This window comes from Ursus arctos, unplaced genomic scaffold (genome assembly GCF_023065955.2).
Source record: "Ursus arctos isolate Adak ecotype North America unplaced genomic scaffold, UrsArc2.0 scaffold_9, whole genome shotgun sequence".
NCBI lineage: Eukaryota > Metazoa > Chordata > Mammalia > Carnivora > Ursidae > Ursus > Ursus arctos.
In genome coordinates, this window is record NW_026623111.1 from 67784680 (window position 1) to 67800210 (window position 15531).

Here is a 15531-nt window from a genome sequence, read left to right on the forward strand (position 1 = left end):
TAGAGAAAGAATGGATACATTTGGGATATTTTCTGAAGGTAGACCCAATAAGAGTTGCTGATGGACTGGACTGGGAGGGAAGAGGAGATGAGGGACACAGAGGAATCACAGATGACCCCTAGGTTCGGGGTCCTACATAACGGACCGGAAACAGCACTATTTACTGGAATGAAAAAGAAGATAACTATTCTTAAGATCATGATGAAAAGAGGCTAAAGAAACCAAGTGACAGTAAGACCCCAATAATTTGTCTGAGATGACACAGCTATTAAGTGGTGGAACTGGTATTCAGTCCCAGGTGGGCCATGCCCTACACCTGATGCTCTGAATCTGTTCTATACTGGATATAAATAGTACCTAAAGACAGTGAACAAAGGGAGAGTTCTTCTCCCCCTTTATGCTTGCTGCCCTGTCAGCCATTGGCGAAAGTTCCACCTCATCAAGATCCTGGCCCAGCCCTGTCCCCACTTTCCCCCTCTGGTGTTAGAACTCTGCTCTGCTCTGTTATTGCCCTTCCTTCCTTGCACAGTTGTTGTGAGGACTACAGGATATAAAGAGAGCACCTGAAAGAGTTTCTACATCTAAGTTTTTATTATATGGGTTTTTTCTTTTCTCTGTTCCCTTCTCTCTCCCCCTCTTCTGACACTTGATAAAATGTTTTCATCGAGGACATTTTCATCAACTGAAAAAAAATGAAGACTCTTTCCAAAAATTTCAGTTATTTACTATTAAATTTCTATACCATAATATTTTTCATTAAAAATAAAATACAGCGTGCAATTCTCCTAGGGTTTTGATATCTAAGCCATTTTCCCCTGAAGGTCTGCGCCTTCTACACCGCCAACCGAAGTTTCAGAATGTTCACTACCACTCTTCGTTCATTCTGAGCACTCCTCCTGGATGAGCTCAAAGACACCCATGGTTTCACCTTTCTTCTTTAGACCCTCTCCTTCCTGAGCAGCACACCTGTAAAGCCCACTGCTACCGGAGAGCTCCACTCGTGTCTACCAAGAACTTTGAACACCAACATACCTAAAATTAACGTATCTCCCACACACCCAAGACAATTCTTCCTTTCCCAAACCCACAATCTGGAATTCATCCTAAATTCCTCCCTTTCATTCATCCACATCCCCTCACTCAACCACATCCAATCGATGATACTATCTTGTGGTTTCCGCTTCTTCCATGACCCCTGAGTCAGACCTGTACTAGTCAGGCCATCTTTATTTCCTTAAGTTACGCGCGGTCACACCTGGATTACCAAGACAGCTCTTCACATGAAAGATAGAAATAAAAATTAACAGAAAAGCAGCATTGAGGAAACATATACATTGCAGGGAGAAGAATCCATTTCATGTCCTCAGAGAGCTAAGGGAAGATAGGGAATCATGAATAAACAGGTTACTTTTTAAAAAGCCATCAGAGGAAAAAAATAGGATAGCAGAAATTAAAAACTTATAATGATTAAGGATAAAACTGAGAGCTTCTTCCAGAAACTGGTGCAAAAGACAAAAGGAGGGAAAACAGGAGAGAAAAGATAAAAAATTAGAAGGCCAGTACGGGAGATGCAGCTTATGAATAACAGTACTTCTAGAATGTACAGAGAAAATGAAAAGGTGGAACGATCTACCAAAAATTTTAATATAATTTTCCAGAACTGAAGGAAATGAATGTCCAGATTGCAAGGGCCTGTGTACCACCAAGCGCGACGGGTAATGGTAAGAGGAGCTAGTGCTATCTGTCTTAGTGCTTATCCTGTGACAGACACTGTCCTAGGTGCTTTACATATTTAACTCATCTACTTGTCACAACTATCACTACCCACTTCTTAATTTTTTTTGAGAGAGAGAGAGTACATGAGTTGGGGGAGGGTCAGAGGGAGACACAGAATCTTAAGGAAGCTCTACCGCCAGCACAGAGCCCAATGTGGCGCTTGATCTCACCACCCTGAGATCACGACCTGAGCCGAAATCGAGTCGGACATTTAACCAACTGAGCCACCCAGGCATCCCTTGCACTACCCACTTTTTACAGGGGAGGAAACTAAAGCACAGGAAAGTTAACTAACTTGTCCAAGATGACACGGCTTCTAAGTAAGTGCTGGAACAGGCATTCAGTCCCAGGGGCTCGTGCTCTGCGCCCAGTGCTCTCCATCACCGTGCTACACTGGGTTAGCAGGCTTACCCCATGATTCCTATCAGAACAGTGGCATCTAGAAGATGCCATAACTTCTGGAGAGAAAAAAGCAGGTCTCAAGGAAAGCACCCAAAGTAAAAATGGCTTCAGATGCTCACCAACAATATTAAAAACTAAAAAGAAATACACAAATCCTTCCCAATTTTAAAGGAACATTATTTACAACCCACAATTCTACACTCAGCCAATCTAGCAATGAAATCTGAGCATAAAATACAGATTTTGGACAATAAGACCTCAAAAAACTTTCCTCCCAAGCACCCTTTCTCAGGTAACTACTAGAAGATATGCTCCACTGTAATAAAAAAATAAATAAATAAAATTTAAAAAATTAGGGGCGCCTGGGTGGCACAGTGGTTAAGCGTCTGCCTTCGGCTCAGGGCGTGATCCCGGCGATCTGGGATCGAGCCCCACATCAGGCTCTTCTGCTATGAGCCTGCTTCTTCCTCTCCAACTCCCCATGGTTGTGTTCCCTCTCTCGCTGGCTGTCTCTATCTCTGTCAAATAAATAAATAAAATCTTTAAAAAAAAAAATTAAAAAATACAAGAAAGAGGATGGTCAGATACAGAAAAAAACAGGAGCACCTCATCAAAGCATGTAAAGTGAATCCCCATGATGATAATGTAGAAATCATAGGGGCGCCTGGGTGGCACAGCGGTTAAGCATCTGCCTCCGGCTCAGGGCGTGATCCTGGCGTTACGGGATCGAGCCCCATGTCAGGCTCCCCAGCTATGAGCCTGCTTCTTCCTCTCCCACTTCCCCTGCTTGTGTTCCCTCTCTCGCTGGCTGTCTCTATCTCTGTCAAATAAATAAATAAAAAATCTTAAAAAAAAAAAAAAGAAATCATAGACAGCTACTTAAGAGTGTGGAAATAAACAGTTCACAGTAAAGCGGGACAAAACTTCTCAGGAAGACAAAATGATAGAATAAATAGGATTGTTTCAAAGAAGACTGACAAGCGGCAAAGAGCTTGGGGTTGGTTTAGTGATAAATACATTACAAATCAAGGAAATATTAACTCTAATTACCAAATTACTAAATACTGCATACACACAATGGCAGGAAAGGAAAAGTAATACTAGTCTACTACATAGCTCAGCTGTGACGTATTTACACATAATAATGTTAACATAATAGTGTCATAATAATGTTAACATTGAATATTGATCTAACCAAAATTATAATATAACCTATACTTACAGGTAGATAGAAAATGGTATGTATGTGTGTTGAGGATGGAGGAAAGAAAGGAAAAAAAATGCTATCTTCTATACTGGGAAGTCTAGACCTAAAAAAGAAAAATCCAAGAAGTTGCAACATCAAAGCATTATTTAGAGACATGAAGGTAGATAATAAAACAAGTGAAAGAAATAAAATTAGTTGCCTTCATAGAATTGGAAATGAGTGGTGAGGATCCACAGAGCTACTGGTTTTTTGTTTCTGTTTTTTTAAGATCGTATTTATTCATTTGAGAGAGAGAGCATGAGCCAAGGGGAGGAGCAGAGGGAGAGGGAGAAGCAGACTGCCCACTGAGCAGGGAGCCCATGTGGGGGCTCCATCCCAGGACCCTGAGATCATGACCTGAGCCAAAGACACTTAGGCGACTGAGCCACCCAGGTGCCCCAGAGCTACTGTTTTTAAAAACAAATTTTTGCTTTACTCTTTAAAATACATTCATAACTGATAATACTTTTAAGTTTTTATTTTAATTCCAGTTAGTTAACATACAGTGTTATATTACTTTCAGGTGCACAATATAGTGATTCAACAATTCCATACAGCACCTGGCACTGATCACAAGTGCACTCCTTAATCCCATCACCTATTTAATCCATGCCCTCATCCCACCTCCCTTCTGGTAACCATCAGTTTGTTCTCTATAGTTAAGACTGGGCTTCTTGATTTGTCTCCCCCTTTTTTTTCCCTTTGCTCATTTGTTTTGTTTTTTAAATCCCACATCCGAATGAAATCATGGTATTTGTCTTTCTCTGACTGAGTTCTTTCACTTAGCATTATACTCTCTAGCTCCATCCATGTCATTGTAAGTGACAAGATTTAATTCTTTTTTATGGCTGAAAAATATTCCATAATATATATACCACATCTTCTTTATCCATTCATCAGTCGATGGACACTTGGGCTGTTTTCACAGCTTGGTTATATAAATAGTGCTGCTTTAAACATAGAGGAAAATGCACCCATAACTGATAATTTTTAAAGAGAAACGGACTGAGTTCCATTGAAATTAAGAAGTTTTCTCAAGGAGAGACGCTTGGGTGGCTCAGTTGGTTAAGCATCTGCCTTCCGCTCAGGTCATGATCCCTGGGATCAAGCACAGCATCAGGCTCCTTGCTCAGCGGGGAGCCTGTTGCTCCCTCTCCCTCTGCCCCACCTCCCACTTGTCCACACTCTCACTATCTCTCTCTTTCAAATACATAAATAAAAAATCTTTTAAAAAAAATAGTAAGTTTTCTCAAGGATACCCAGTGAATCAGGGAAAGAGGGGAAGGAGAATAGAACCCAAATCTATTAACTAAAACCTACAGTTTTCTTTCTACTATTGTCTTAAATAAATCTGATTTTCTTTTTAGATTTATTTATTTATTTATTTATTTGTGAGAGAGAGAGAGACAGAGCATGAGCAGGGAGGAGGGGGCAAAAGGAAAAATAAAGGGAAAAGCAGACTCCCCACTGAGCAGGGAGCCCCGATGCGGGGCTCAGTCCCAGGACCCTGGGATCATGACCTGAGCCAAAGACAGACACTTAACCGACTGAGCCACCCAGGTGCCCCTAAATAAATCTGATTTTTAAGAAATTAAAACTTACTAATAGCAACAATGTTAGATACATTATGCAGTAGATTTGTGGTCTTTAGATTGAAAAATATTTCTAGTCTTCAAGAAAACTATTGGAGGTGTTACCTCCAACCCAGATGAGTTAGTGACAGTGGCCCTAAAAGGAAAAGGGCAAGCTACTCAGTGGGATGTAAACGACAAAAACAAACACATAACTAATCCCATTATCATCCAAAACATATGTGGGTACAGCTGGATATGATTAATTTTTAAAAGAAAACAGTGAATTGGTTTTGATTTCTAAAGAAATAGAAACACACTGAATTTTTTTTAAAGTTGTGTAATTATAAAATGGTATTTTCCACATTTTAAGCAGTTACCAGCTGTCATATTTTTGATAACATTGGTGGGGAAGAAACCTAGTCAAATGGAAGAAAGAACAACTGGAGAGGACAAATGTGTAAAAAAGGTAGAGATAAGTGGTACAACTGGGTAACACAGAGAAAATCCCAGATACTCAACCAAGAAGCTTTGGGAGTGGCTCTGGTTGGCAGATAAGCGACTTGCACAAAGCACATTTGAATTTTATAAAGCCAGTCTGAACTACAAATGTGGAAGTCTCACCTCCTCAAAGTTATCCAACCAAGACTACATACAGAACCCCTGTGCTCCTGACAGCTGTTTCCAGGCTGCAGGATCACTAAATCAAATGGGTCACTGACATGATAATGCCTAAGAGCAAATGTCCTCCGGGTGAGCCACCGTATCACAGGTAGAAGAAAGAATCTGAGGATAATTCAGACAATAGCTTCTAAATATTTTGAAACAACAACCACCAGATACAACTCCCCAGTGAAAAGCTGAACTTTGGGCCCACAGGGGTGGATTATGCCCCGCTAGGTATGCCTTGATGAGTCCATCCCTTACAAAATTGGGAATGTTCACATTCATAAAATTTGCATTTCTGTAATTACGGATGAACTGATATGATGTCTAGAATTTACTTCAAAATAATCTGGTGGGAGGCACCTGTGTGGCTCAGTTGGTTGGGTGTCTGACTTCAGCTCAGGTCCTGATCTTGGGGTCCTGGGATTGAGCCCCTCATCAGGCTCTACGCTCAGCAGTAAGTCTGCTTCTCCCTCTCCCTCCGCCCCTCTCCCTCTCCCTGCTCATGTTCTTTCACTCTCTCAAATAAATAAATAATCTTAAAAAATATCTAACTTACGAAAAAACCATAATAAAATACAATAAAAAATAATCTGGTGGTGGGGACTTGGGAGGGTGGGGGTGGAAAGTGAGTGAGCGTAAGTGAAATAAAATTGACCATGAGTTCATAAGGGCTGTTTGGTGATGGAGACATGGAAGTTCATTTTCTTTTCTTACTACTTCTGTTACATTTGAAATTTTGGCAAAAACACAATAACCAGTTGTGTTCTTTTTCCTCTTTATGTCCATCTTCTCTTACAAAATTGGAAAATTTATCCTCTGGGAAATATTGAATTGGAAGATTTTTCCCCTGATACCCTTCTACGATGGCATCAATAGACGAGAGCTAATGAAGAAAAGTGAAGAGAGTCTAAAAGACTTTGTGGGGTACCATCAAGAAGACTAATATAGGGGGTCCTGGTGGCTCAGTCAGTTAAGTGTCTGCCTTCAGCTCAGGTCATGATCCCTGGGTCCTGGGGTCAAGTCCCGCATTGGGCTCCTTGCTCAGTGGGGAGACTGCTTCTCCCTCTGCCTGCTGCTCCCCCTGCTTGTGCTCTCTCTCTCTCTGTCAAATAAATAAACAGAATCTTAAAAAAAAAGAAGAAGACCATTATAATATTATGGAAGTCCCAGAAGAGAAAAAGGAGCAGAGAGCCTATTTGAAGAAACAATGGCCAAAACTTCCCAAATTTGAAGAAGAAAATGGATATTCAACTTCAAGAAGCTCAGCAAACTCCAACTAGAATAAACCAAAGAGATTCACACTGAGACACTTTATAATCAAATTGTCAAAAATCACAAAAGAATCTTGAAAGCAGTGAGAGAAAAGCAACTCAATGTGTATAAGGATGCTCTTATTGGATTACCAGCAGATTTTTAGCAGAAACTTTGCAGGAAGGAAGGGAATGGGTAATATATTCAGTTTTGAAAGGGAAAAAACTGCCAACCACGAATATCATATCTGGCAAAAGTGACCTTCAAAAATTAAGGAGAAATTAAGACTTCCTCAAATAAACAAAAACTGAGGCAAACTGAAAGCATAGATGTCACCAGTAAAGGTAAATATATAAACACAGAATACTGTGATACTGTAATGGTGGTTTACTTTTAATTCTGGGATAGGATTTAAGAGACAAAACGTAAGAGGTAACTATACATTTACATTAACAGAGATACAATATAAAAACATGTAACTTGTGGGGTGCCTGGGTGGCACAGCGGTTAAGCGTCTGCCTTCGGCTCAGGGCGTGATCCCGGCATTATGGGATCGAGCCCCACATCAGGCTCCTCTGCTGGGGGCCTGCTTCTTCCTCTCCCACTCCCCCTGCTTGTGTTCCCTCTCTCACTGGCTGTCTCTCTCTCTGTCAAATAAATAAACAAAATCTTTAAAAAAATATATGTAACTTGTGACATTGAAAACAACAGGAAGGGGGCAGAAATGTAAAGGAGCAAACTTTTAGTAAGTAAGTAAATAAAATTTTTATGTTCTTTATGTTTTAGTAAGTAAGTAAATAAAATTTTTATCAGTTTTAAATAGAGTTTTATAACTTCAGTAACTTTTTTAAAGATTAATTTATTTTAGAAAGAGAGAGAGAGAGCAGGGGAGGGGCAGAGGGAGAGGGAGAATTTCAAGCAGACTCCTCATGGAACACAGAGCCTGAAGTGGAATTCGATCCCAAGACCCTAAGATCAGGACCTGAGCTGAAATCAAGAGTCACTCGCTTAACCGGCTGAGCCACCTAGGCGCCCCAATTTTAAGAATTTTAGTTTAGCTCTGTTGTGAACTGTTTGAGCCCATATTCAGTCAGATCACCGTTGCCTCTCCATAAAAATTGTCCTACCACAAAAAGTAAGGATATAATTATGAAGTACTTCATGTTATGGACCTTTGACCATATGTAAATTTTCAATCAATAATCAATAAATGTACACTGAGTACCTACATGAATTAGGCATCAGTATAGGCACTAGAGAACTAACATAAGAAACCATTCCTCTCTCTCACTTGCTCACTTTCTCTCTCTCAAATAAATAAAATCTTTAAAAAAAAAGAAACCATTCCTGCTCTCATGTCATTCAGGGAAGAGATATAAACACATTATTCAAATTTATTTTGTGATATAGTTTTATTTCAAAATATGTAGTTTTAAACAGGTTCAGAAATATCTGCCTAAAGACATAATGTAGTTAGAAGAATATTAAAGCTGCAAGCAGGCATTTTTCTCTCTAGAGAATGAGGGGAACTAAAGTTTTCTCAGATCCCAACTTTTCTCAAGAAATATTAAAATGTTTTATTCCAGGGGCGCCTGAGTGGCTCAGTCCGTTAAGCGCCTGCCTTTGGCTCAGGTCAGGATCCTGGGGTCCTGGAATTGAGCCCCACATGGGGCAGGCTCCCTTCTCAGCAGGAAGTCCGCTTCACCCTCTGCCCCTCCCCCCATTCATGCCTGTGCATGTGCGTGCTCTCTCTCAAATAAATTCTTAAAAAAAAAAAAAGGAGTTTAAAAAAATAAAAAGCTTTATTCTGGAAATCTTTTAGCAAGCAGATATATATTTCATTCATTTTCACAACTCTGAAGAAGTACAGAAGCATATAACTCATCCCCCCAGTTAATGTGACTTACTAGGGCAGTAAGGCTCTGAAGGGAGGAGTAAGATACTTAAGGTTCCCTGATGGCTCCTGAGAGCAGACCATAAACTGGTATCTATGTTTCTGGATTGCACAGGGAAGACATTAAGATGCGGCTTTTTGCACACAAATATTCCAGGCTTCTTTTAAGAAAAAGACATAAGCGACAAACTGATTATCAGAGATCATTGTTTTTAAACAGAAGCGATCAGGAGATGCCATAGGTACAGTGGCCAGATTTTGAACTAAAAAATCATGTCACGTATGGCCTGGCAAGTATATATACATTGACAAGAACAAAAGCCAATTCTTGAAAATTCAAGACTTTTGGCCTCCACAAAGGTCAACAGAGTCAGGCCAATATAATTCATCTTTGCTTCGGAGATTATAGCAGTAAAAAGGCAGTGATGCTCACAGTAATTACCAGAATAACTATTAGAGTAGTTCTCACTGTGGGCCAGTTTCCATTTAATTCTCAAGACAACTCTGTGTAGTAGGTACCAGTATCATCCCTGTTTTACATGTAAGAAAACTGAAACTCAGAGACATAATGCAACTCTCCCCAGGTCACACCACTATAAGTAGCCAAGCTGACAGCCGAAGAAGGCAGCCAGGTGTAACGTACGAACTCTTAACCGCTAGGCCACGAGGCCTTCCAGAATGAGGCTAAGATAACAGAAGATGCTAAACACCTACTGATTCATCTAATAAACACGAAATTGTGCTTAAATAGAGCTTTCATATCCAAGTGTGTTGTATTGGATTCAAATTCTAGGAAAATTGGCTCATGCTAGTGCAACATTTTCTAGCTAATCAATTCACCATTCTCTAGCCTCTGTAAACAAGCATTTTCCTTAAAATAAGGTCTTTGCATTTTCATGTCATTTTCACACACATATGTGTGTTTCACATGCTCCAAGGGCATCCCAGAGAGACACTACGAAATTAAGCAAAAGGGAGTAGATGATTTTTTAGGAAAACAAAAGCAAAAAGTAAGTTCTACTTGCTACTTTAAAGTACTACAAGAGAGGGACGCCAGGGTGACTCAGTCAGATAAGCATCCAACCCTTGATCTAAGCTCAGCTCTTGATCTCAGCTCGGGTCTTGATCTCAGGGTCGTGAGACTAAATAAATAAATAAATAAATAATAAAACTGCATGAGCATAGTAAATGATGTTTCACTGAACATTGGAAACTGAAAAGTTACTAAAATGAAATTTTTCGGGGCGCCTGGGTGGTGCGGTCGTTGGGTGTCTGCCTTCGGCTCAGGGCGTGATCCCAGCGTTGTGGGATCGAGCCCCACATCAGGCTCCTCCGCTGGAAGCCTGCTTCTTCCTCTCCCACTCCCCCTGCTTGTGTTCCCTATCTGGCTTGCTGTCTCTCTGTCAAATAGATAAATAAAATCTTTAAAAAAATAAAAATAAAAATAAAAAATAAAATGAAATTTTTCTTAACCGAACAAAATTTTTCAGTCTACCATGTTTAAAAGAATTTTTCTTGGGGTGGCTGGCTGGCTCAGTCGGTGAAGCATGTGACTCTTGATCCCAGGTTTGTGGGTTCAAGTCCCACATCGGATGTAAAGATTGCTTAAAAATAAAATCTTTAAAAAAATAGAATTATTCTCTCTCCTTTTTGGTGTCTCAAAGATGCAAAGTCAGAATAATACCTCTGACGAGGAGTTTCCTCTTCCCTTAGTGCAATTTTGTGAAAATCACAATAAACAATCCCACAAATGACTCAATTTCAGCTACTTTTTCACCTACTTACAGTGTTGTCACTCGGGGTACAAAGGAAGAAGTACGTGGCAGGGACCCAGAAGATCTGTCAGAGCTGTCCGTCAACCCGCAGGAGCTGGGTCATCCACCAGTAGGCATCGTATGTCGGCACGCAGCTGCACACAGTGAAAGGCTGGAGACCTTCATTGCCTTGGATGTGGAAAGCACTGAGCACAGATTCAATTATGAGATGATGACCACTTAGGTGGAAGAGGTCTTCTCAAACCAACTTGCCTCTCTCTTAGGGAAAGCTGAATTTCCTCAGCTGCGTTCTCCTGACATTTCAAGTGATTCAAGCGCTTCATTTCATACTCCCTTTCAAGTTTGATGGCTGGAAAATAAAAAACATGGAGCAATCCCACTGACTTTTTTCACCAGGTATAATATTGTTAAAAATGAACACTGAATCACATGGCAAAATTCACATTCTTAGATACTAAACAAGAAGTGTTCCATAGATGAGGGATATGGGTGTGAATGAGCAGATTTAAACATTTCTCTGATAATAAGCAAAATAACACAGATAAAATTTGCTATTTACTAAAGTAGTTCTTATAGAACTTACATTCTGCAGAAGGCAGCAGAGCATTCTTGGTTTTAGTTTTTTTGAGGTGTAAAGAACTACCAAATGTAATTTCTCCCAAGAAAGGCAACTTGATGTTGGCTAGGTTCGTGTACCAGGTCTTTGTAAGCAAAGCAAGTTCCCAAGGTTCCTGTCTGGAGCAAAAATTCATTAATTCATTCAATAAATATTTACTGAGCATCTATCGTGGGATATATAGAAGACATCTTAATTCCCAGTTCCATTTTCCACTAGACATTTTTGCTTATGGGGGGAATTCAGGATTTTCCAGAGGAGAAGGAGACTCACATTAAATGTATAAGGTATAATATATTATATATTTTACATATTATATATATACACGCACACATATATGTATATATATACATACTAATATAGAGATATATTGAAAAATTACAATAAATTATAATGACAGGAACTTCTGATCTAAAACAGCCTCCCTGCAGTCAATCCAATCTTTCCATGTCTTTGAAGAGGATATGGTTAAGAACTGTATGCTCCAAGTCTTTTCTGGCTGATCACAAATATGGCCATATTAGAGAAGGAGAAAGAGGAATAATCGTGCATTGAGCAGGGTGCCTGGCATACACTAAGGCTTTGAGGGTGTGATCTTATTTTAATCTTTATAACCACCATGCGGGTAGACAAGGAAACAGAGACTCAGAAGTTAATTAAGAACCAGAGCTGGTACTTAGCCTAGGGGTAGTTATTTAGAAGGACTAGTACCAAGAGAATCCTCAGAAAACTAGAGAAGGGGAGGAAATCCCAAACTATAATATTAAAAATAATCACCATGAACTTCAAATTAATTGTTTTATATATTCTAATCGGAAATTTAAAATGTCAACCACATGTTTTTCATCCACAGAGTCCGTATGAGTTCATATGCACTAGGAAAGGTAAAAGACCTGTTCTGGAACAAACTGGGGAAATGAGAGTGTTCTGTACATGGGTCTACTTGTTTTCCTCTATTTCATCACCTAAATTTAAGGAGCGACTTGAAGTTTACAATTATTGCAAATGCATTTGAACGAAGGCACAAAGATGTATTTATAAGAATGTTCACTGAAGCGTTGTTTGTCGAAAAAAAAAATCTCACAAAATAGCCTTAATGTCTATCAGGAAGAGCTTGGTTAAACACACTGTGGTACATACCCCTAATGAAAGAATGAGGTTTATCCTTATATGTTGATTTAGAAAGACGAGCAATAAAACGGCTAATTCTTATCTAGCACTTACTATATGCTGGGCACTGTTTTGATCAGTTTACACATGTGAACACCTTTAATTGCCTACGAGGTAGGCGGATGCTACTGTTATGCCATTTGACGCATTAGGAAACAAGAGTAGAGCAACTTGCTCAAGATCACAAGGCTATTGGTCATGGTAATAGGATTTGAATCCAGAAAGTCAGGCTCTATAATCGGAGGTCTTAACCATTAGGCTATATAAGATACGGTGGGGAAGGGAGCAAAGTTCAACACAATCACACATGTAAAAACATACGTGTGTGTATGTGTGTGTTTATGTGTATCTTGTATAGCACACAGAAATTCTAGGAAAATATAAAACATTTTACCTGAGTGGGATTGGGCGGAGTGGGAATTGAGATATGAGAGATAGCATTTTTATTTTCCTTTCAAATGCTTCTATTCTGTTTGAATATCTTGTATATATTTTTCATAATCCTCTAAAAACACCTAGCTAAAAAATCAAGGTGAGGAGATGCCTTAGCAAATGAATTCCAAAGAGTGTCACTACTATTCTTTTCCTCTTTATTTAACCGTTCTTTTAAATATGATATCAAACATTTTCTTGTAAGAATGATAGATAAGGCGCTGGTTTTGCAGAGACTATTCATGATATAAAATCCCACATGACCAAAACTGCAGAATCAGTGCTTTCAATTATTCTCCAAACATAGGATTATCTCCATTACCAAAAAAAATCACATTTATAATAATGTTGACTACCACAGTACTTGCGAATAGTTCAAGGTCTACACGCCTACCGAAATGGCAAAACTAAATAAAATGCAATGGTGAGTTTGCTCTGGTTTCCCTATAGTTCTAGTTTTAGAACCCCAAACGGTGCCTCCATTTACTTCTTAGAATATTGTTTATAAAGAAAAATTCAACTGACTCATAATGGCAAATATGTCATAGACTGTGGCAGAGAGGTTAAAAAAACAAGTCCAAAACTTAAAAAAAAAAAAAAAAAGAAAACACACAAGGCAGCACTAGGACACTACAGAGAGAAACTACCATGGACAGCTATGGGTTTACTGTATGTCAAGCAATGTGCAAGTATCTTACAGTATTTGTATTCTACATCATACATTGATAGGTTCATTTTACAGATGTGGAAGCCAAGATACAGAGAAGTTAAATCATTTACTCAAGGCGGCATAGGGAGCCAGGACAGGGCCAAGCTTTAAGCTCAGGTCTTTTTTTTTTTTTTTTCCAATAAACATGCAGATTTATTTTAAATCAGTTTGGTAGGTGAAACAGATTGGCTTTGCAGTATAAAAATATGGAATGCTTCACAAATTTGCACGTCATCCTTGCACAGGGCCATCTAATCTTCTCTGTTTCATTCCAGTTTCAGTATATGTGGGGCCCAATCTTACTGATTGCAAAGCCCACGTTGTCCGTAGCATACATACATCACCTGCCAAAGTGTACAGGAGGCAAAACTGACTCTTTATACCAGCCAGTTAAATGCTTGGTTAAGATATATCTGACACCAAGACATTTTTAGGTAGATTTATACTATCTACAGAGGTATTTTAACCTAAAAGATGTTGCTTTGGAGTAAGAAGACAGACTTCCATCCCTGTCACTTGTTTACTCCATGACTGTGTGATTTTGATCAACGCATTTCTCCAAACCTCAGTTTGTGTTGTTTTGTTGTAAAGACCAAGTAAGATAGTTTGTAAATTCTTATTAAAAGCATTTTCCTAAAAAAAAAATCACTATTGAGATAACCAAAAACACTTCACATAGTCCAGTATCTCATGGGGAATACAAGGGTTTCCGATACTTTTATTTTACCCACTCCCAGTCAATGCTCACCACGATGAAAATACTTACACTTTATAACAACTGCCCCGCAATATGGTTTTCACTGTGTTCTTTCTTGTCAAGCCATAAGCCATGGTGAATTACCACAGTCCAATTTCTTAACATAGGTGCCTGATGGAATGACTGGCATACTCTGTTCGCTTTACCTGAAATGTTTGCAACGCACAGAATTAATGGCTTTTACTTTAATACCTTTTAATACCCAGATAATAAAAAGACTTAGAGCATTTCTGAACGTCAGAACGTCCCTAATAAATATTCCTTGAAGCTGAACGCCTAATATACAACCGTGTTCCCTTTCATTTTCCATGAACTCATTTTACCATTTCTTGCCCTCTACGGAGAAAATGCCAAGTTAACAACATCGGCATTCCGTCACTGCCCAAGCCTGCCAAACTGGCTCAAACACCTCACCCAAACGTGTCTGACTTTGGCAATGTTAAGTGACAAATGGTTCTGCGGGTACGGGAACTTCCCGTTCCCCGCCCGAGCCCTTTAAAGAATGCAAATCTTCCCAGGATTTCCCTTTTTCCAAAATCTCAGCTTACCCGGAAGCGGCCCACTGTACGCGCCCCTCCCACCGACACGCCCACCACCCCTCCCGCGTACTCTTCAGAGGGGCCAGCCCCCCGCAGCCCCCGTGCGCCGTTCCGAGCAGGAGCCGGCTGGAGGAAGTGGGTGGAGCCTCGGCCGGCCTAACCCTAACCCCACCGCCCCTTCCCACGCCGGCGCCCCACCCCTCCCAACGCGCGGCCGGCACGCCCAGTCTCCCGGGGCCTCGAGGGCGCGTCCCCGGGGTGGGGGGAGAGGGGGGCGGGCGCCGGCGCCTGATTACTGTAGCTCGCTGGTCTCGGAGGTTCGCGGTCCCCCGTGGGCCGAGGGCGGAGCGCGCGCTCGATTAGGCGCCCATGGCCGCGCACACGGCCGGCCCGCGCCGCGGGCACACGCCTCCTTCCTGCTCGCGCCCGAGCTGCGGGCCGCGCCCAGGACCCGGGTGCTTCGCGTCACGCGGACGCCTCAATAAAGGGCTTTGTGGTGCCAGTCCCTTCCGCCAGGGGCCCGGGGAGCCAGGCCCGGGACGGGGTCCCGCGGGGGCCTGCGGGTTAAGCAGTCGAGGCTCTCACACACTTGATGGAACAAAACTTACGAGCAAAAGAGCTGTAAGCTAGGCCTTTCTCTGAAAATGACATTTTTGAATGTCAGGGAGTTGAATTGAAGCGACCTGTTGTGGGGACCATTTGGGGGCACCACTTAAATGTGCTC

The 15531-nt window shown here is 40.7% G+C and overlaps 1 protein-coding gene, 1 long non-coding RNA gene and 1 other non-coding gene across 6 annotated transcripts in view; 1 reads left to right on the plus strand and 2 right to left on the minus strand.

Moving 5' to 3' along the window:
• Nucleotides 1–10774: 10774 nt before the first annotated feature.
• LOC113263177 (uncharacterized protein C4orf36) lies at nt 10775–15223 on the minus strand. Of its 3 annotated transcripts, none has more exons than XM_044388104.3 (4): nt 15104–15223; nt 14278–14414; nt 11168–11319; nt 10775–10933 (listed from the first exon to the last, which is right to left on the minus strand). In XM_044388104.3, exons 2-4 carry the CDS (start codon nt 14340–14342, stop codon nt 10782–10784), a joined length of 369 nt encoding a protein of 122 aa, XP_044244039.3. In that variant the 5' UTR covers nt 14343–14414; nt 15104–15223; the 3' UTR covers nt 10775–10781. The 3 variants fall into 3 exon arrangements, with proteins under 3 accessions (XP_044244039.3, XP_026365561.3, XP_057165883.1); XM_026509776.4 differs by lacking the exon at nt 15104–15223 and adding an exon at nt 14878–14931; XM_057309900.1 differs by lacking the exon at nt 15104–15223 and adding an exon at nt 14817–14879.
• Nucleotides 13712–13814, minus strand: LOC113263324 (U6 spliceosomal RNA). Its single transcript, XR_003319134.1, has one exon. It is a non-coding gene; the product is annotated as a U6 spliceosomal RNA (small nuclear RNA).
• Nucleotides 14863–15531, plus strand: part of LOC113263178 (uncharacterized) — a 41443-nt gene continuing 40774 nt past the window's right edge. The window contains exon 1 of one of the 2 annotated variants that reach the window (XR_006410713.3): nt 14863–14942. This is a non-coding gene — a long non-coding RNA (uncharacterized LOC113263178). Of the gene's footprint in view, nt 14943–15148; nt 15429–15531 lie in introns of those variants that run through there. The other variant, XR_003319082.4, reaches the window with a different exon arrangement.

Bases quoted from the DNA above. Each gene is read 5' to 3' on its own strand.
- LOC113263177 (XM_044388104.3), bottom strand. From the start codon at position 14,342: ATGGCTTATGGCTTGACAAGAAAGAACACAGTGAAAACCATATTGCGG. The intron at 11,320-14,277 runs GTAAGTATTTTC...TTTTTGCTCCAG, and splicing joins CGGGGCAGTTGTTATAAAGT to ACAGGAACCTTGGGAACTTG. The intron at 10,934-11,167 runs GTAAGTTCTATA...TTTATTTTCCAG, and splicing joins TCTGCTGCCTTCTGCAGAAT to CCATCAAACTTGAAAGGGAG.